Source organism: Dreissena polymorpha, chromosome 6 (assembly GCF_020536995.1).
Source record: "Dreissena polymorpha isolate Duluth1 chromosome 6, UMN_Dpol_1.0, whole genome shotgun sequence".
Classification (NCBI taxonomy): Eukaryota; Metazoa; Mollusca; class Bivalvia; order Myida; family Dreissenidae; genus Dreissena; species Dreissena polymorpha.
Genome location: NC_068360.1, coordinates 6,685,224 through 6,706,621, shown reverse-complemented (window position 1 = coordinate 6,706,621; position 21,398 = coordinate 6,685,224). Strand labels below are relative to the sequence as shown.

Sequence of the window (21,398 nt, the reverse complement as noted above, 5' to 3'; positions counted from 1 at the left end):
TTGACACGGTTGTTAGCTACTTTAAGCAGGTTTACAACACCACTGCTTTGCGTTCATTGGTGTTAAGATGTTGTCCCAAAATTATTTTTTATTATGAGTATTTGTGTTTGCCTGTATCTAGTAGAAATACCTTTGTTTAGTGCCTCACTGTTGGGTAACATAAACCTTAACATCATAATAAACCTTACTGTTTGGTATAAGAAAACTTCAACTATTAAAGAACCACTTGCTTAACCAAAGCTTCTCTCCCATGATTTATCTGAAAATTCATGTTTGGATTTATAAGAAGAAAAATCACTATCATATTAAATTGCTGCAGTATTTTTGCCTATATTTTTAAGTGTGTATGGACCAATATACAGAGTGAAATTAAATAATTCTTTCTTTCACGTTATTCAAATATGATAGAGTATATGTGCATTTCTGTTGCATTTCTTTCGGAAAATTTTTTACAGGCCTTTTACGCAATATATATATAAATGTATATATATATATATATATATATATATATATATATATATATATATATATATATATATATATATATAAATATATATAAATATAAATAAATATATATGTTCAAATGAAAGGTAAACGTGTTTGTAAATAACCCGACTAATCATTTACTTAAGTGCTACAGTCCCAACGGCTGAATTTCGTTTATCGAGCTGAAATTTAAAATAGTGTAAATGTAAAAGCTGATAACGGCCCGGGTCTTTACAAAGTTCAAGTATGACACAATAGGCGCATGGTGATATCAATTAGATATCACCTATTTGCTAAGCTATCTTATATCATATGTGTGATAATATGAGTGTACATTCTGATTTTAAATGAAATTCAATAGTTTAAAATTAAATATAGGCAGTCATAGAATTAAGCATATGAAATACCGCAATTCCATGTGGCTGTTGGAAATAACTTTGCTCTTCATGCTCTGAAGGAAATACTTCATATCCTGAAACCAAGCACCCAAACAATGTATTGGTTATGTCAAAACATTCTTGAATGAAATTTTGAAAATTAAATTATCGTAGAAGAAAATATATGATATTTAAACATTGGGTAATCTTTTTGATAAATACATATGGTATATTCCATGCATGCTCTTGTGAAAGAATTGTCTCTGCAGTCATTTTATAGAATATAATATTTTTCAAAATTATATAATTCAAATCTGCTTAAATTATAAAACAAAACGTCCATTTTTCTCTTAAAATAAGAAAAGTAGCAACAACAGATTGCTACGCTTATGTTATACTACAGCCTGTTAAGTTAACTTTGTCCGATGAAGGTTTCCGTTGCAAATAGAACATTGATATCATATGAATAACCTGTTTTTGGACAATCGTCTGCTCATGGTCGGCAAGTAATCTCGATCGGTAGCGGTGATCAAATAATTGCAAATAGTAGCATTAGATTAGATGTACATCGTTGTAATGAAGTTATAAACTGAGGTTATGACTATTCATGTTAACTAAAGAAGCAATCGACTATGCAAAATATAAGACAGATTAATGTATTGAGGTAAGATTTTATTTACATTCTAAGGATGTCTGGACAGTAATCAGTTTCAAAAGAAGGCTGAACAATATTTGTCACGTGTGAGTAGTGCGACTTCAATAAAAGATAGTGTTATAGTAGGGTGCTATACCAATAAGGTAAATATATTGTTATATAAAAATTATTATAATAGACGATATTTTAAACATAGTTTTTTTTAAATAACACAAGCTAATTAAAACAACATTGAAACAAGGTTTCGTGTGTTTGTTTTTACAATTATCGAATAACGTAAATTCAATTATTGAGAGAGGAATTAAACTAACGTTTGTCCATTATTGTACAACTAGAATCAGTTTTCAAATTGTGTGTTATATTGTTTGTATACATATCTAATTGTAAAAAAGCCTTTATTAAATTAATAAACAAAAATAAAAATATGAGGTTTACAAATGAAACTGAACACAAAATTATCATTATATTATGTATATTATTTCTTATATTGGTGCATTTATGCATGGTTGTATTAAGATTGCGTGTAAATGGATATATTTTGATAGCTGAATCTTACTTGGGTAGCTTACGTCCTATACACACAGTTATTTGAAAGTTACCAGTACATTTGGAACATTATCGTCATTAGTTTTTGCAATGTTAAATGTGTGTACTATTGATCGAGCATGCAATTTATTAAGTAACCGCATGGTTAACACACAACACAGCTCTATTTTACTTTAATGTTTAAAAATATTCCGATTCTTCACAATGTCGATTCATTAAGATTTAACCGGATGATTCAGAAGCAAAATTCTCTCGTAAACACAGTCTATGACAAAAACGTATTAATACAGAAAATTAATACATTAAGCAAATAGTACAATATTTAAAAATGCAATACACATAGAAACAATTATTTTGTAAATGTTTGGATGGTTTTTAATACTGGATTGAACAAAATAATATCACTAATTTAAGGAATCGTATGGTTTATAAATTTCCTTATGCTTGGTTTCCAATTAGAAATATGCATACGATAACATCACATGTCTAATGAAGAAACAACACATACAAGAAACTGATCGTCTTGTGACTTCCATAACTGCATATTCCCTACCCGAATAAATTGTCTTGTGACTTTGTCAACCAGAAATGCAAGCATTTTACCAGTATTCATCGCCGTGTGAATGTGTCAACCAGAACTACATACATATTACCAGTATTCATGGTCATGTGAATGTGTATACTTAAACTGCATGCATATTAACCGTCGTTTATAGTATTGTTTGAATGTATCAATTAGAACTGCATACATATTACCCGTATTCATGATCATTTAATTGTGTATACTAGAACTGCATACATCTTACCCGTATGCATGGTCGTGCGAATGTGTCAACCAGAACTAAATACATCTTACCCGTAAGCATGGTCATATGAATGCGTTTAGTAGAACTGCATACATCTTACCCGTATGCATGGTCATGTGAATGTGTATACTAGAACTGCATACATCTTACCCGTATTTATCGTCGTGTGACTTTGTCATTAAAAACTGCATACATATGGTCAGATCCTTAGTGACCTCGTCGTACAACTCTCTGCCATCTGTATAAAACGAGTTTTAATTGTAAATATGATGTTTGTACAAAGGAATTGCAAACGATTGGAGTTTTATTATGCTGATATACCTTTTCAGATACAACACTATCTTCCGTCTTATTAGTAGTTGATAACTATAATCGTGCTACACCGTATACGATAAAGTGTATCACTATACATGCCTTTATCAGCAATGAACGATTAAACAATCGTGAAGATTGACTACCTCCGGAATCTTCCATAAAATAGATTTATGTTATTATTCGTCTTCGGGTTCAGTGTGTCCATTTTAGTGTCCGTTACATATACAATAAATATCTGGGTGATAAGGGTTTATATAATATACACATTACAGCCTCAAATTGGACAACACAATGATTTAATTTAATTGTTTATCAGTACCGTGTTGACCGTAAAACTAGAATTAATTTTATGAAACGGTAAATTACGCAAATGTATGTGACAGGTTAACAACTTCTAAAAAAAATAGTATGATTGAAACATTTCCCGTACACGAAATTTAATATCACTGGATGCACGCATATATATATATATTCATTACAACGATGTACATCTTACCTATATATATATATGTATATATATTTATATATTTATTTATTTATATGTCTCTCTCTCTCTCTCTCTCTCTCTCTCTCTCCTCTCTCTATCTCTCTCTCTATCTCTGTCTCTCTGTCTCTGTCTCTGTCTCTGCTCTCGGTCTTCTCTCTTCTCTCTCTGTCTTCTCTCTGTCTCTGTCTCTCTCTCTGTCTCTCTTTCTCTCTCTCTACCTCTCTCTCTCTCTCTCTCTCTCTCTCTCTCTCTCTCTCTCTCTCTCCCTCTCTCTCTCTCTCTCATCTCTCTCTCTTCTCTCTCTCTCTCTCTCTCTCTCTCTCTCTCTCTCGCCTCTCTCTCTCTCTCTCTCTCTCTCTCCTCTCTCTCTTTCTCTCTCTCTCTCTCTCTCTCTCTCTCTCGTCTCTTCTCTCTCTTTCTCTCTCTCTTCTCTATCTCTCTCTGCTCTCTCTCTCTCTGTATATAGACAGATATATATATATATAGTATATAATAGATGCCTTAAAATCTTAGAGCAGTTAATATAATTTTGCTGTATGTTAGCTGAATTTAAGACTTTTTGAAATGCCAATGGAAAGTTTTTTTATATTCTAAAGCATGTCATAAACAAGATGACGTCCATTTCGATATACTGCTAAAATCTTTCTAAATTATTGTTGGTAATAACTGAAGGATTTTCGCTACTACTCAAAACTGTTCAAAACAACGGAACATTTGCAATGTCCGGTAAACGATTTTTATAGAACAATATACATGTATGCATATTATATTGCGTACGGCATGTAATATTTTTTTTTCGTGTGCATATAAGACGGCGTTTCTTAATGAATCACAATGGAATTGTTTGAATTGTTGCAAATCTATTGATATTTGATATTACTATAATAAAATATTACAATATAATCTTAACGTATTCATGCACGAGTGTGAATAATGCCTTGGATTGCTATTTCGTTTAACCATTTCGACATCGTAATTTCTTTTCTTCCAACGTGCGCCTTTACACAAAGGTTTTGCATGTATTGAAGTTTGTCCATAATGCTTAATCTTGATGCAATGTCAACAGTTAATCAAAATACAAGAATAACATTAAAGAATAAAAATATCCTCAAATGGCTACGAACCGACTGAACCCTAGAGTAAAAGTCTATCGCTTAGAACCAATGTCGGCCATTCGGCTTATACAATAAGTGATGAATTGTATACTTATATAAGCAATAGTCGTAGTATCACACAATATAACGACAAAATCAGAAAACTTCAAATTATTCAATCGTTTCACGTTTTATAATTTTCAGGTTTTTAAACCGTTTAAAGATGCATTTAATGGATATTGTAGAGCATGATAAATGTTCAGTATGAATGTTTCCTCACAAATATCATAACTGCATTACCAATTTATCGTAAATAACGGTTTGATACGATCCGTTTCGTATTAAATTTGTTGAAACAAATTACACTATGCCAATAGAACACAGTGTATCAGTTTTTAAATGCGTTGCTGCATTCATTGATATTTTGTATTAAGTTATTATTTATTATCACATACAGCTACATCATTAAATATTTTCGATACCAGTGTGTTTTATTTTAGTTATTTTCATAAAGGTTGTTCGGTAAGATGGTTGTTAAAAACAATACGTGTTCAAAATTTGTATTTAAGTAGACATTCCGGACAATTGATTGAAATCTCACGAAATCTATTTTAAAATTAGTGGCTGAGTCTTAAAAACATCCGTGTTCAGTCAAGAGAATGTGTACTTTATATTTTGCAGGAAAATACACTACTCTTCATGGCTACGGCACCAGATGTATGTGGGTTTTGCTTTAAAGAACCCGTATTTGGATTCTGTAAAAACTGTAATATTTCGCTAGGTGTGAGTTGCTTTTCAAATCATACTAAGATAACTATATTTGCTGGCCATATTGTGTTTGCATTGAATAACTCAGAGAACAAGCCATATTTAACATTACCCATAGAAAATGACAAAAAGGAAAATGACATAGACGAACATAAATGCCAAAAGCACGAAACAGAACCACAGTCGTTTTATTGTGGAAGGCATGACGCAACCATATGTGGTCGATGTATACAGGCTGACCACGTGACTTGTAAAGATGCAATCGTTGATCTACATAAAACACGGTTTGATAAACAAAAGGCTGATGCACTTTTGGCCACTTTGAACGAAATTGAATGCGAAATAATTGACCTTCAGGTCCGTGTAGACGGAAACGCTGAACTGAATGACGAGTGTAGAGCGTCATCTATTAACGCAATTAAAGAATATCGAACGAAAATTGATCTCAGACTTAACCAGTTACAGTTCGATGCAGAACAATCCACAGAGAAGAAACACAAAGAAAATATGGACACCCTTGTTGAAGTTAAACAAATGTGCAAAGACGTTTCTCTTCGAATTCAAATCTTTGGCAAAAAAATTGAGGAGTTATGGAAGAAAAAACAGGAACGGCATTTGTTTGTATATTCTAAAAAACTGGCCATTGCAATAGATGAAATAAGAACAGCTATTAAGCAGTCGAACTTCAAAAACCATATAACACAATTCACATTTAAAGAACATCCAACATTGGAAAATATACTTCTGAAAACAATTCTCGAAATCGGAACACTTCAGGAGGCTTGTGATGGAAGCGAAGAAATAGTTGACGATACACATGATACATTTACGGTAAGTGTTCATCTGTCACAGGAGAAAATCTTTCAGGTTGAAACCTTGTCATACAACAACATCAAACCACCGGAAATATCACCAGTTCTGAACCTCCTGTTACGACCCTCTATTTGTTTGTATAAGGACACTGATCAACCGACATACCAATGCACAACGTCTGCGCAGAGATTTGACTGGAACCAGCATAGCTAGATCAAATCCCTGCCTTCGAAACCAACCACTTGTTGCTAGCTAAGCAACGTGGTAGAATAATTTTCCCGTTGTTTATTTTACTTTTTAATTTTAGATTATTGTTTATAGTATTATGCACGTAAACGTATGCACTATTTTAATAATATAAAAAAGTGTACTTTTTATAACATAATGCTTTAACACACAATAAAAATCCTACCAAATATGGTTGGATTTTCTTGTGATGGAAGGGATTGTGTTTGAGAGCATGGAACGATAAGTCTGCGAGGAGATTTATCAATAAAGGAAAAATATGAACATTATCTTTCCAACAAGACGAAGATTTTCCCTTTATATGTCAAGCGGAATAAAGATTGTATAAGTTTTAATTAAAATTCCTCTTTGGACCCCATGGCTTCATAAATTACACAATTCAAACAGTACACACAGGATTAAACTATAAACATGTATACATAACAGACAACACGGTATCCAATGACCTCAGGTAACTAACATTTGAACGGTCCATGCTAAGCAAGGGGTGTTTAAACAAACATTTGTGTGTTAATGACAAATTCATAGCACAACTTCAATTAAAACAAATTTAAACATCTTTTTCTCTTTTTAGCGATTTTAAAATCCATGCATGTAGTTTCTGTCCAAACGATATATATTTTTAGGGGACTCCTGTACCTGCAGCTAAAAGATGTGCGGGAGAAATAACACAACCGAAGAATGTTGCGTCCGGTAACATGTTATGCACAAAAAGCATCGATCATTCAACCCACGCTGCATAACTTTTAATGACTTTGTTACACAAACTGTGTTAAAAAATTGAGATATAGTCGACATCAGTTTAAAACTGTGCACGCATTTTATAAATTAGTACAATTATATCTCATTTTGTGTATTGTATTCTTTAGGCAATCAGCCTCCTGGAAAGATGACTATCGTCCGCAAAGCAGAAATAGGGCCGCTTACATATTTACACATAACGTATGTTTTTTTGGATGGACAGCAACCGGTATGTATAAGTCGAGTTTCCAACACTACATTGTAGTGTATGTACATTTTTCTTTATATGGCCCAAACGGTGGACGTGTTAAAAACGAACCGTCTTGCTTTCCAAAGAACCAGTTCAGGAATAAAATATAACAATGTGTGTAAATATTTTTCAATTACAAATGCCACATTTGCATAGTATTTCTGCGCATTATGTTAATTTATAAACATTGTTATTAACACTTACATGGAAAATGTATCAACGCAACTGTTTGTTCTGAGCGCGAGCTTTGAATGCACATAATTATAACAGAATGAACATAAGTTGGTTGCCCTTGTAAATGTGAGTTTGTGAGTGCCGTGTTGGAATATATATTTCATTTACAGTGTTTATATACTAATGTATTATGTTTAAGTCTTAGAATGTTGATATTGATTGTTTATGCTATAGTTTAATTTTGTTGCTGCTTATGCGAGAGAGGTTTTGTTTGTGTTAGTATACATCGCTATAGACAATGTCAATAACTCTTACAATGATAAAAAAACACTATTGTTTGCAAATGTTAATAGTGTGTTCGTGTTCCAATAAACCGCTATAATCCGTACAGAAAGTTGGCTAATATAACACGCTATTAACAGTATGGAGAGGTAATCGCTGATAGTAGTTTTATTTTACATGACGTTTTTCTTTTTATCCCCAGATCCTTAATGACTACAAGTGCTTCGAAAACATACGACGTGACTATGACGTAGCATAGCACATTAATTTAATTTTGCTCCCGCGACACAATGATTCAAAATTTGTTTATTGACAATTTCGCAAATTAGGATGCGTACACAATCATTATATGTAATATATCATGCACACTGTATGTCAGTTTGCGAATTAATGTATTTGAAGAACTTAAATATCTTACATAAACGATTCAACGGTACTACTTAGTTTGGTGTAACGTAGTGATTTCTTGCTACGGCCACATTTTCTTGTAAGTACATTTCATCGCAAGCGAACAACTAAAACATGAAGGCATATACTTGCTTAAAATACATAAAGATTAATTTCCAAGAGGCATAAGCATATCGAGACCTTTTGTTTCTCGGAGTGATACAACAGGTTTTTGAAGTTTCGAAGGTTGCTTATAACATCGAATATACCTGTTTCTCGTGAGAAATGATCGAATTTAATAGCATGTGTGGTTATAGAGACACGACATAATAAAATGAGTACAAAGATTTTGTCTACGACCACGAGTGAAGCAAATATTCGACAAATCACCGTAAGCAAAACTATTTCAGTCAAGTTTTGAAACTTTTGCGCGCATGCGATTCTTGTTATTTTTTTTCTTCTAGAATGGCAAAAGGTATAAAGGTTGTACTGAGAAAGTGGGTCTCTCTGACTCGGTCGAAGGAAGAAACATTTGCAGAATGCTTAAAGTGGCCTTTCGAAGGAAATTGCTGTTTACCATTAACAGTGAAGGCGCCATTGTATATAACGGTATAGATCCTCCGAGCTCACATTTGACAGGGTATGGAATTGACAGGTATGTATCAACTGTAATGTACATGCGTCGATAATAGTATTTGTATTTGTAGCACAGATAAATAGAACAAGACAAATATGAAGTTAAAATTGCTAACTGGATGAGATAATATTTAAAATTTTAACACTACTATAGCATAATGGGGTTTATAGGTAATTAATTTATCACTCGTGTGGATGTGGACAATACTCTATATTGAAAATAAAGTAGCAATAAGATGAAGGGGACAGACCATGTCATGACGTTCGTATTTAATATGTTATATATTATTAACATGATCATTTTACACCTGACCATGTTATACATCATGCTATTCCGGGAGTAGAACTCATTTATCTTTCTTGTTAACCGAAACTATTTGAAAAAAAACGTTTATCTAGATTGTTTGCATAAATAATTAATTTGATATCTGTGAAATAACCGATCAGTTTTTATTTCATAGATGCTGCGTACTGGTAATTATGAGTCAGGCATTTCGCTGACATACGCAAATATATAATAACACTTTATGTCAAAGTTCCATTACAAGTCAAATATTTAGACGGAGAAAGTTCAAGATTATTCAAGATACCGTTGAAATTTGTACTTGAAACCGTACACTTTCCCCATTTTTTGTATGTGAAGAAAACACACTGTTTCACCGGAAAGCTCTTATATTATCTTCATTTCAGAAACAATTATTACGGAATAACCGCTCAGTTGGAAGCTAAGGGCATCACAACAGAGGGCATTGATACTAATGATAAATTGACGGAAACGGTGACTGTGGACTAGTTAGATAGAACCACGTGAATAATGTCCGTTTAAAAAAAAAACATGAAGAATATTTTAAAAAGCAAACAACGAATATACTTTTATGTAAATAAAATAAAATTTGAAAAGTGGGAAAATATTGACCTAAACTATTCGAGGAAACAGAACCAGTAAACAAATCAATGAAATGAAGTGGGACTCCTTTGCTGGTTTTGACTCTTAATGATTTATTATAGGGAACACTGATATCAGTTTTTCGCTTGACTAATCAACGAATAGTTATTAATACACTTCTCCTCCATTTGTCGACCTCACCATCTGAGCAATTCTATTGTTAAGTTTTGCCTGCAACTTCACATTTCAAATGTTCCTAACAAAGTATTCAATTGAAACTTCACATATGTGCTCGTGATCATTTTTAAGGTCACTTTGGCAGTTCAATAACTATGACTTTAATTGTATGCGAGTTCTTTGCAATTGAAAATGAATACGGGTTAATGCATAGCTATTATATGTATTGAAATAAACCTGATATATGTATGCTGGGTTTTTATAACCAGTCACTAAATTAAAGGCCTATGACGAGCCTATTTGCAGGATTGTTCCCTCTATGCAACTTTTAGAAAATCAGGTAACAGTTTGCGTGCAAATAGGAATGCAGGTTTGGGCTTTTGTGTAGAAAGTACATATATATGTCACTACTGAAGATATTTATTTGAAACTTCACAAGTATCTGCGGGGTCATCATGCGATATAAAGAAGATAAATTCCAGCTGTTAGAGCAGTATTGCATGCTCATTATATACAATTTGTTGATTCTTGTTTTAAGGCAAGTCACCAAGTACAAAGACAGTACAAAAAGCACAATAATAAGGAACAATATACACACATCGATGAATTAAGCTTGGGTCACCGCCATATTAAAGGTATACTCCACTTCTGATTTAGGAACATGAATTACATTAGCCATTTAGCAGGATTATGTAAATTTTTTGTACCAAAACGAAACAGGTTAAAGTTTGCTTGAAACAAGTAAATATCGATGTAACTACAACAGATATTCAATTGAATCTTCACACGTATTTCGTTATCATATTTCGAACTGAAATAAGCTTATAACTGACATGCATTTAACAAAATTATGTAAGTGCTTCATGAATATAAGTTACCAATCAACAGCATTTAAGAAATACTATAATTATTCATGTGTAACAGTCAGTTTTTTATAGTGATAAATTGTTTTTTTTTCTACGGGAGATTGTTAGAAAACATATATAAATGTTATTTAATAAGTGGTAACAATAAACCCATATTTGTCTTGAAGTATACTTTAGAACAAACATCACAATGAATATATTCTTATGTATTTCATGGGGATACTTTTGAAGATATTAACTTCAGCAGCTTAAGGGTCAGTTATCTAGTTTACAGGATGTTTTTATTGATAACATGTCTTCTCTGTTTAATTTGCTTTGTAAAAGGTTTGTGATATATATTCCAAACATAATTGTGTTTCGTTGTATATGATACTATTTGTTTTTGCCGAATACATATTGGTCTTTTTTTTTTTAACACATCATTTATATCTATATATGCCTATACTCATATAGCAGTTGTTTGTTTTGCAATTAGCTTGTTTGTACCAATTCAATAATGTTTATCTCTACTCAATGACAAATGGTAATGACTATTTTCTTATTCTTCAATTTATTAAAGAGTTTCGTACATGTATATAATTATATGTTAAAACTTTTATTTTTCAAATAAACAGAATAAAAACATGTATGCTCGTGTTGTTGTTATTAAAAATAGAGTTTTTATAGTTATAGTTTTTTACCTTAAGACCACGTTATATTTTGGGTTAAATAAGTAAACTTGCGTCCAGCGACCATAGTAAGCACGCTCGATTCGTACATGCGCACAACTGTCAGGTACGCATGTTAATTTGCAATACATTACATATATTCCTTTTTCAACAGATGTATACACACTAATTCTAACAGGGATTTGTTACATCAATCGTAATTATATTTAAGCGTAAAGTTCGCTCAAAATCGTGCATCGTTGTCAACAATTGTGTAAGCGCTCCGAATTGTTGTGTCAACCAGCGTTTATCATCAACGAACACCTTAACATCTGAAGAGCACACACATGACTGTTTAATGTCTTTCCACGACCGTAAGATCAGACTATGATGTTTAAGTATTTGGCTTAGTGTGAAAAAAGAGATCAAAACGTAATGTCCTGCTCAAAAGAGCTTTTGCAGATGGTTCACTATTCCGTTATGTTCAACCAGACGGAACTATTCAGACCGATTCATAACATATTTGTTGGATTGTAATATGTCAATATGTCACTATTGGTAGTAGATGGACCGTTATAAAAAAAAAACTAATCATATGAATTGTTTGGAATTAAGATCTATCATCGTAAAACTGTGCCTATAACATGCATGTTATTTAGGGCGAAAATGCGGTCCTACATACCAACTCGTCTGCACGATATGCAACGCTGATAGATTGTTCTAATCCCGATTGTTTTAATAACAAAATGGTCTTCAAATACTTGTTTGTTTGTTAATGCATTCTTGTTTTGTATTTTCCGATAGTTTGATGATATCATTATAACGCCCGCAAACTAGAGGTGGTTAACACAATATTCAGCATGGACTACCTCTTATCCGTATACGAATACTGGGCCGAATAATGAATAATCTATTTTGCAACATTAACAATTGAAACGTATATGCATTGCTACTTGTGATATTCAGTTACACTTTTATCATTTTAATTTTAACATAGAAGAGTTATTGCACTTTTTAAACTTAAGATTTTTTAAACTTGATTGTTACATCTTGCTACATCTTACCTCATTCGGCGTCGGGGATATTCGTCACTGCATGTATAAGTGAGTTGTTGTTGATGAATTTTAAATACCAGTGCTAATTAATAGGTTTTTGACGAGCACACAAAAGATAAATAAGTTATGTTTTGACAGAGAGCTGTATACAATATACTGGTATAGACGTTATTGGTGTATTAATGCACTATGCGCCAGCACAATAACTTATCGGTTCGATTCCAGTTTCCACAAAATTAGTGTTGCTGTTTACCATTATTTAAAAAAAAACACTAGTCGCGCTTTGCATACATTGCGCCATTAACTTAAAATGATGCAAGGTTTGTAGATTGAATTGTATTGACCTTAATGGAGCTCTTGATCAGATTGAAAAAAAAAGCAGTGAATAGACGATATAATCACGCTTACAAACACTTTGTCCGTCATGCTGATTAGATTAGGTTGGCCAGTCAAACAAGTACTGTATAGTTTGTGCAATTGTCAAATAAATGCCAACCAATTTTTTTGTCTTAAGGTACATTCGATTAAGTTGCACTTTGTAGCTTTCATATATTAATCAATATTGTAATCTCTACATAATAAACTATTAAGTACTCGTGACTGCTCACTCGGCATTGTGTAATGGCAATATAAGTTGATTGACATTTAATAAAAAAATACCCGACCCTAGACACTTTTTATGTAGATATTGAGATTGAATTTCGTACATTGAAGTAGCGCCACTACCAAGAGAATAATCTCATGAAGTCAGAGCAGGTACCCCTGATCTCGCACAGGAAGACGACAGTATATGCTTGATCTGCATTAAAATTAGATTTACCATGCATAAACATTCAAAGTCAATGATATACTAGGCCAAAGATTTACTACGTTCATTACGTCGGATGTATCGAACCCTTATCATTTATGTTTACACACTTTTCGAGTATACATTGATATGGGCAAACATAGCGAAAAGCACACAATACTTAGACACATCAATACATAGATCGTTCACCAAGAAGGAGAAGGGACAATTAATAAATATGTCTGATGTTTCCTTTCGACTTTGATGATATAAGATTGCAACATTTTAAACATAGGGAGTATTGTTTATGATCGGAAACACACTACGGTAAAATAAAAGGGTATTCGGATCAAACAACGCTTTTATTTCTTTGATTATTTGTATATTCACCAGTTTTAATATTAACATTTGAGCTCAAACGAAATATTATGTGAAACATTGTTTCGATTATTGTCTACTTTTATGTTAATATTCTTTTTAATTGCAAAAATAAAATAATGTAAGAACATAAGAGATAGCATCTAACCACGTTTGCTGAAATGAAACTTATCCACGTTGACGAACCGAAAAAGTAATAAATCAATACGTAGCCAAGAACAAGATTGTCAAAGAAAGACTTATATGTCTTAAATCAGGAAAAATCATTTTAGTTTTCTTTGTATATAAATAAATAAATTCACATAATAAAACCGACAATGAATGTGTCAAGTGTTTTGCATTGGGGCATACTTAAGTAACGAGCCTTTTTAAAGTACAATCTACTTCACCTCGGCGTTTCCACAAAACTACGCGCAAAGTATCACCTTAGGAAAAATACAAATCTGTACATGAATCTGTACAATAAATTGAGTTTTCCCGACCTGCGAAAAAAAGAAATATGATTTCCACTAGTGTTAAAGTAAAGTAATCGTAATTTAAGTAGGGTTTGCTTCCATTAAGGAAAAAGGCGTATGCGTTTTGAAAGTCAGTTATGATAATAATAGATTTAAATGATGAAATAGTGCTTGAATGGACAGTAATGCCCACTTTTATGTTTACACAAACGATTAGAAGAACTAGTGATCCCAAAAGCAAGCAGTTACCTGTTTAGCTAAAGTACTTTGTCGTTGTTTGAAAATGCCGAATCGATGTGGTAAAGAGGTTGAATTTATATTGTTTGCAGGTATGTTATTATTCCTTACTAATATATCATTAGATGTGTTTGGTAAAAATATAGCATTATACGGCTATCTCTTTAAAAGAGATCACAAGTATCTGGTGTATATCTTTATCACTAGATATATGAACTACGCAAATAAATAAATTGCTAAATTAATTATATACCATTTGGAATGGGCTGTTCGACACAGCAATACACAAATACATTTATCGTTAGGAATAAAGCAGTCTTCAGATATAAAGCTAGTTTACTTAAAATGACAGCTAGATTATCGATGTAATCCAGACATCCAACCACACACATGTTTTTATCAATTTAAGGTGATAATGTATCAGACGGATACAGCAATTAAATGTAGTCAAGAGTAAATCCGTTCACAAATAGTTCCAAGTACATGGTCGATGTCTTCGACGAGAAAGAATGTTTGCATAATATTTTGTTATGTTCAATAACACGCCCACGTGGGATAAGGCAATCGTTTTTGCCAGTATTTATTAAGCTGCAAAGTCATTTTTTATGCAAATATCTTATAAATACATGTACGATCTCAACATTGCTAAATTTAAACGTCCTTAAATGTCTATATTTTTTTGTAAACAAATTATGTTTGAGGTCACAGCATGTTGATGTTAATTAAACATCAAAACGTTACAGTAAACACGATACTATACTATGATTTTAATTAGCATAGTGAATATGTATCAAATTGCAATGTGTTTCATGTAAAATGTCTCCTGGAATTGGTAAAATAACTAAACTTTGACAAATTAATGCGTACTTACATGTGTGTATATTCAAATTGTCATTAGTATATATACATGTCAGGATAAAACAATAACATGGCTTACACATTAATCTTCTGAAAAGAAAAACCCGTAACAATAAATTTATCAGCTATAAACGATTTACTGTTTGTTTTAGTTGTTACACTTTTCATTTGCTATGATTAATATATTAGGTTACCCTATGATGTAGCGAGTTTAAATACGTATTATCGTTTATGCTCACATATAATCTTATTTACCAAAAACTTATTGCAAAAAAAGACTGTAATATTGTGAATATCTTTTTCCACTTAGAATTAAAAGAAAATTATTAAAAGAACAAGCGCCTTCCTTGGTGATCAATCTGGGACCACTAGATGCACAAGTTATCGTTACATCAGGCAGGATTTTAACATTAGCAGCTAAGTTATATCGGTAATAAACGGTTTTGTGTATTACCGTATTGACATCATAAACCGGTTTAACTAAATGATCAATTCATAATTATTTACAGTGCGTTATAAAATATTTAAGATTACAAGTTGAGGCTTCACTTGCAAGTATGCCTTAGTTTGCAACAACTGAATATGCCATAGTAATGCAGCAGTTATAAATTTCAGGCGTTGCATATACTTGAAAGCTATCTGTATTTCATATTCACTTATCTTAAATTGCCTACATATAAATAACATGTAGATCATCATTTTTAAACTTAAGCGATCGGACCCGAAAAATTGCATATTGCTCAACTAAGAAACGATAATCAAACAAGCCCTTTGTCTTCTTGGGTCGTTCGGTGTATCGGTCATATTGCTGACGTCCTATGATTCTGTTAATGTCATGCAGTGGACGTTATCCGGAACTGTGGTTATGTGGACTTCGTATGGTTATTTGGTTTTCTGTGGACTAAATGTACATAAGATACAACAAACTTCAATATAGTACTATTGGATTCATTTGGTATTGTGGACTCGTGATGGTGTTTTGTTCTTCACGAGTTTTACAGTATAATGAATTTTATGTCACATGTTTGTTGTAATGGTTTTAAGTTATATTCGATGTTTTTGTCGTACAATGATCCTATAATTTAGAAAAAAATATCGATCTCTGATAAATATATATATAGATATATATACATATATATATATCTATATATCTATATATATATATATATATATATATATATATATATATATATATATATATATATATATATATATATATATATATATATATATATATATATATATATATATATATATATATATATATGCCTATGACGAATTTTTTCAACAACTATAAATATGCTAGACGTACTATCCCCAGGAAGTGAGAGTCTCGAAAACATGAAACACATAACTAAACATCCATATTAAAAACACAATATGAAGAATAAGATGAGTCAAAATAATCAAGAAAACTTTGCTGCTTCAGACTTAAATAAAAATACACGCATCGTCGTTCTCAGTAAAGAAATCGGTTCGTGTTTAGATCACATCTCACATAGACTAAAAACAGGACTGAAAATAAACTTAATACCGATTTAATAATTGCAAAATTATTAACGAAAAAGTAATGCAACCAATTATTTAGACATACGTATGTTCATTAAGGGCGGGCGGGCGATGTTATCACCCCTTCGTTTTCATATTTCATTACGTTTGCCTGTCAAATACACCCTCGAATGGCGACTCAATAGATTTGCAAATCATATATACCACAAAACAAAATCCTCTAGCGCTTTCGCGCTAAAACTTGCACACAAAAACCTGTGCATTATTCGCGCTAAACCATTACCATAATCTCTCTTTTAAATAACACGTATACAACTATACTATACCGTATTTATCAAACCGAGAATAATTTCATATACTACGGTAAGAATCATACAGGTTTATCTCATATAACCTATATGGACAGTCAAGCTAAAATATGTTAAATGATAAAGAAAATGCTACAAGTATTTTAATTTGGTGAATATACCTGTTGTTATTATACTATTCAAATAAATGTCAATTTTATTATGACTTTATCGTATTTAAGCAAAATGGCAGTCATTATAATTCACAAATAAGATAGTTAAGATGACAGTCTATAAATGAAATAACCGTTAGTAAGAATTTCAACCAAAACAAATTTAGTTTGAATTTGTACTGTAAAATAAATAGTTTTAACATTTAAGGAGGGAAAATATACTGATTGTTTAACATGCAAAACAAGCATTATTTGTTGTAATCGTCAGGAACAAGTTTACGTCTGGAACAGCCTATTTTGGAAATGTTTTCATAACACTCATACACAAATCTAAAGCAAATGAGACACTACAGTGACATGAGATCACGCGATTGTGTTTTTCCGCTAAGGTATTTGATTTAATTCGTAATGAGAAATGTCACTGTAGATATTGTGACAACGTGATGTTGTTCCTGCTTGGTATATTATCATTACTCTTCAGAATCAAATATAAAAATATTTTCCAAAATTGTTAATATTTATGTATCTGTTTCTAAGGATAAAGCGGAATCCTTAGAAACATATATTGAAAACATATCGGAATTTGTTGGCATTTCTTAAATAACGTCAGTAACATTAAATTATTAGTCTGACAAGTATTATCTTTAACATGAAACTGGTACGAATATATTTAATGAGGTACGGGACATTAATGCACCAATCAAAAATGTTGATGTTTTTTTTTCCTGAAAGTTATATAGAATAACAGTATTGATTAAACCCGTGGGGTCGCTAGAAATCCAGATTTATTAATCCAAAACTCGTTTAATATTTTCTACCTGGTACCAGAGGCTCAATAATAAACAATTAATGTTTAAAATATCTTTCCCTAGAGATGACATTAATGATTCCAGGTCATGGCTTCGGCATTTTGTCATGTTGTTCCCTGTGAAAGAAGTTTTATATCTGTACAATATCAGGTTCAAACATAAACAAAGACACGAAATGGCTGCTAGAAATATGTATGCTCTGCTTCTGTCCACAATACGTTCTTTACGTTCTAAATACAGTTAATGTTCAGTATCAACTACTGATAAGTCAATGAATAATAAAATATACATCATCGATGGCGATATCTTATAGCTCGTTATAGCAATTATTAACACACGTATGCACGCATAATTATTGTTTAATGCGCATCGTAAAATTTCAGCGCAAATCAAAAAGTAAACAAGTAATCGAATACAATTGGTATATTGAATAATACCTCAATGTTCCAATGGATATTTGAAATTAATAGCATTTTTTTCTCACATAGTGCCATCCTTAAAAACACCGTTGTTTACATTTAACTTTAGGATTAAAACAATGGATTGGTTCGAACGTGTTTTTGTGTTTATTCTAAATGGAAACATGCCAGTCTTCATGTTTTGTCTCTTCATAAATAATCTAAATCAGATTCAAATCTAGTCATCGTGAATAGGCAGGTACCTTGGCCAAGTTACTCATGTCTGTAACAAAATAAAAGAAATGGTTTTTTTTCCAAAAATATCCTGAAAAACAGAAAGGTTGTTGTCCTTTTAAAACCTCTGTAAAACTGACACATGCTGTCGTTTAACGCAGAGCAGAAATGTACATATTCAGTGAAGACTTTTACAGTTTTAAAATGGTTTTAACATTTATGACAAACATTCGCCAAGCGCGTACATTCCTGTATGGTATTGGGATACCAAGGCCGCCTGTATATGTGTCTCCAGATATTCCGCATACAGTTAACACCACCAAAATAACAGTCTATAACATGCTTTTCCTTGTTTATCTTAATCATACAAATAAACCTAATATTCCAAACTTAAAGAATGTAAAAAGTACATTTGTATTATTTCCCGTTTATATTTCCTTTTAACCTAGTTCAATTAATGTAACTTATTACATGGTGTTATTGGTTGAAATGCCATTGTCAACGTCAGGTAACATCGCAGAAATAAACACTTACATTCATCAGCCTTTTTCGTAAATAACATCTTTCCGTTATGTTAAAGCTTGTTTTAAATCTGTTTTTATCACAAAAGTCATTGACAGTTGTGTTATAGCCTACAGTTACTAATAAGCAAATGGCTCGTCAACGTCACTTATTCCGTTGTTATTCATTCGATAAGCTTAGCCTTAGTGCGGTTGTTTTACTGACGTTGGAGGGTAAGTGGATGTGCGCATCCTTTGTCTTGCTATTATGCGAATCACATTGAGTGAACTTTTTTCTGTCTGTCGAAAAGCTATTGTGTTTTTAATAGATCGAACATATACCTGATATAAAGATGGACCATAAAAAAACTCAAAGGCGTACAGAGAGTTTAAAATTACATGGTTTAAGCAACTCATGTGAAAACGTAGTGTAGTCATATACATGTCATTTTAGTGCAGATATTTGACTTGTTTTCAGATTGTGTTTGAAATTGTTTATCTTTCCTTATTCGTTGTTAATGATTGATTAAAACAGTTCAATTAAATGAACTGTAAAAAATTAAAAACATAAAACAATAAAACGGCATTCATACGGGGGTCCTACGGATCAGAAAATAAATACTTGAATTATGTTCGTTGTAAGATACCGTCATATATTGTTAAACTGTTCAAAACGTATCTTTTGTAGTAACACATTAAACGATAACCAAGACTTAAACACGATAAACATAATAACCATTTGAGTAAGAGACTGGCAATGAATTTTTATTTTACAAATTGGACATGTGATCAGCTGGACGTCTCCAGAAAGGTTAGCAGCACGGGCCTTCCAGGCTTGTTTCCTCTTCTCTTGAGCAGTTCTTATATTTGCCTCATACGTATTTTGAACGCTATCAGTGAGGCTTTGATGGTTTCTTTGAAGCGTCGCTGACAGTGGTGCCGCTGGCCATGTCTTTTGGGCATTCTCTCGTCAGACCGATGTGCTACGTACCTTACGTCACAAATTGGTACTGCATCAGAATGGTAAAGATGCTTTTGAGCCTATTCTTTGCCAAACCTTTGTTTCGGGAGTTATTTCCTGCGAGTATTTTACTGAGGTTTATTGTATGAACGCGATTCTGTTTCGTTACTTATCGTCGACATACTGTCCATGTTTCAGATGCATATTGTATGGTTTAATTACAGCTTGGTCTGGGTGGTTCGTTTTCTATTATTTACATTCGGGTATTGTCTACCAAAGGTCGAGCTAGCTCTGGCTTTGCGAATGTTCAGTTATTGTCAATAGAGAAATTCAGTGTGTATTACGAAGCCTTATACGTAAGGTTTTCCAGGCGCTGGATGATCGAAGCCTTCAGTCATTGTTGTGATTATCGTCAGACTAAATTTTGTGCAGTCATTGGAAATAAATATAAACATAGCGTTCCATGTCGGCTTCTAAGACAGCATGAAAGACACAGCCCTCGTCAAACAGCATATCTCTGATGAAATCTGTCCTAAACTAGGGTTTTGCCTGTAGCTCCCGAAGATTGAAAAGTGAGCCATCTTCCCGGTAAATCAGATTGACATCCACATCTTAGTTTCTAACAGCGTCTTAGAGTAAGGCGGAGTAAAATAGGCTGAACAGTGTCGGTGCCCTGCTAGAACCCGTTTGAAACTCGGAATATGTAAGATGATTCGCTGCTGCCCTGGACTTGATTCCCTAGGTAAAAGTGTTGTAAAGGTCAACAAAAAAGAGAACAGGTCAGTGTTTTGATCCCGTAACTGCTCTTGGATATGCCTGGCAGCGAACACAAACTCGATGGTTTTTCGTCCTTGCGAAATACACTCTGATTTTAGGAAGGAATCTCACACCAAGTCCTCTAATGTTGCGACATCAATGCTAAATCGAAATGCAATCGAGTCAGGACAGTTATGATTTATGGACATGCTATCGACTTTCAAAGTTATGACACACATAAAGTATCGACATCCTATCGACATTTCAATATACGACAGAAACGCTATATTGACATCCTATCGACATTTCTATACACGACAGCAATGCTATATTGTACTTTCGACATCAAGGCTTTGTTCATT

At 32.6% G+C, this 21,398-nt stretch overlaps 1 protein-coding gene across 2 annotated transcripts; it reads left to right on the top strand.

The window, feature by feature from the left end:
* The first annotated feature begins 1,333 nt into the window (after window positions 1–1,333).
* LOC127834143 (uncharacterized) lies at window positions 1,334–11,620 on the top strand. 2 transcript variants are annotated; one of them, XM_052359777.1, is made up of 6 exons: window positions 1,334–1,527; window positions 5,448–6,365; window positions 7,220–7,286; window positions 7,463–7,563; window positions 8,892–9,082; window positions 9,754–11,620. In XM_052359777.1, exons 2-6 carry the CDS (start codon window positions 5,466–5,468, stop codon window positions 9,854–9,856), a joined length of 1,362 nt encoding a protein of 453 aa, XP_052215737.1. In that variant the 5' UTR covers window positions 1,334–1,527; window positions 5,448–5,465; the 3' UTR covers window positions 9,857–11,620. The 2 variants fall into 2 exon arrangements, with proteins under 2 accessions (XP_052215737.1, XP_052215738.1); XM_052359778.1 differs by having other exon boundaries at window positions 1,514–1,661.
* Window positions 11,621–21,398: the final 9,778 nt, after the last annotated feature.

What these genes read in the sequence shown, in the direction of transcription:
- LOC127834143 (XM_052359777.1), top strand. Translation starts at nt 5,466, where the DNA reads ATGGCTACGGCACCAGATGTATGTGGGTTTTGCTTTAAAGAACCCGTA. An exon ending in ATACACATGATACATTTACG is followed by an intron (nt 6,366 to 7,219) that starts GTAAGTGTTCAT and finishes ATATATTTTTAG; the next exon opens with GGGACTCCTGTACCTGCAGC. An exon ending in ACAGGGTATGGAATTGACAG is followed by an intron (nt 9,083 to 9,753) that starts GTATGTATCAAC and finishes TCTTCATTTCAG; the next exon opens with AAACAATTATTACGGAATAA.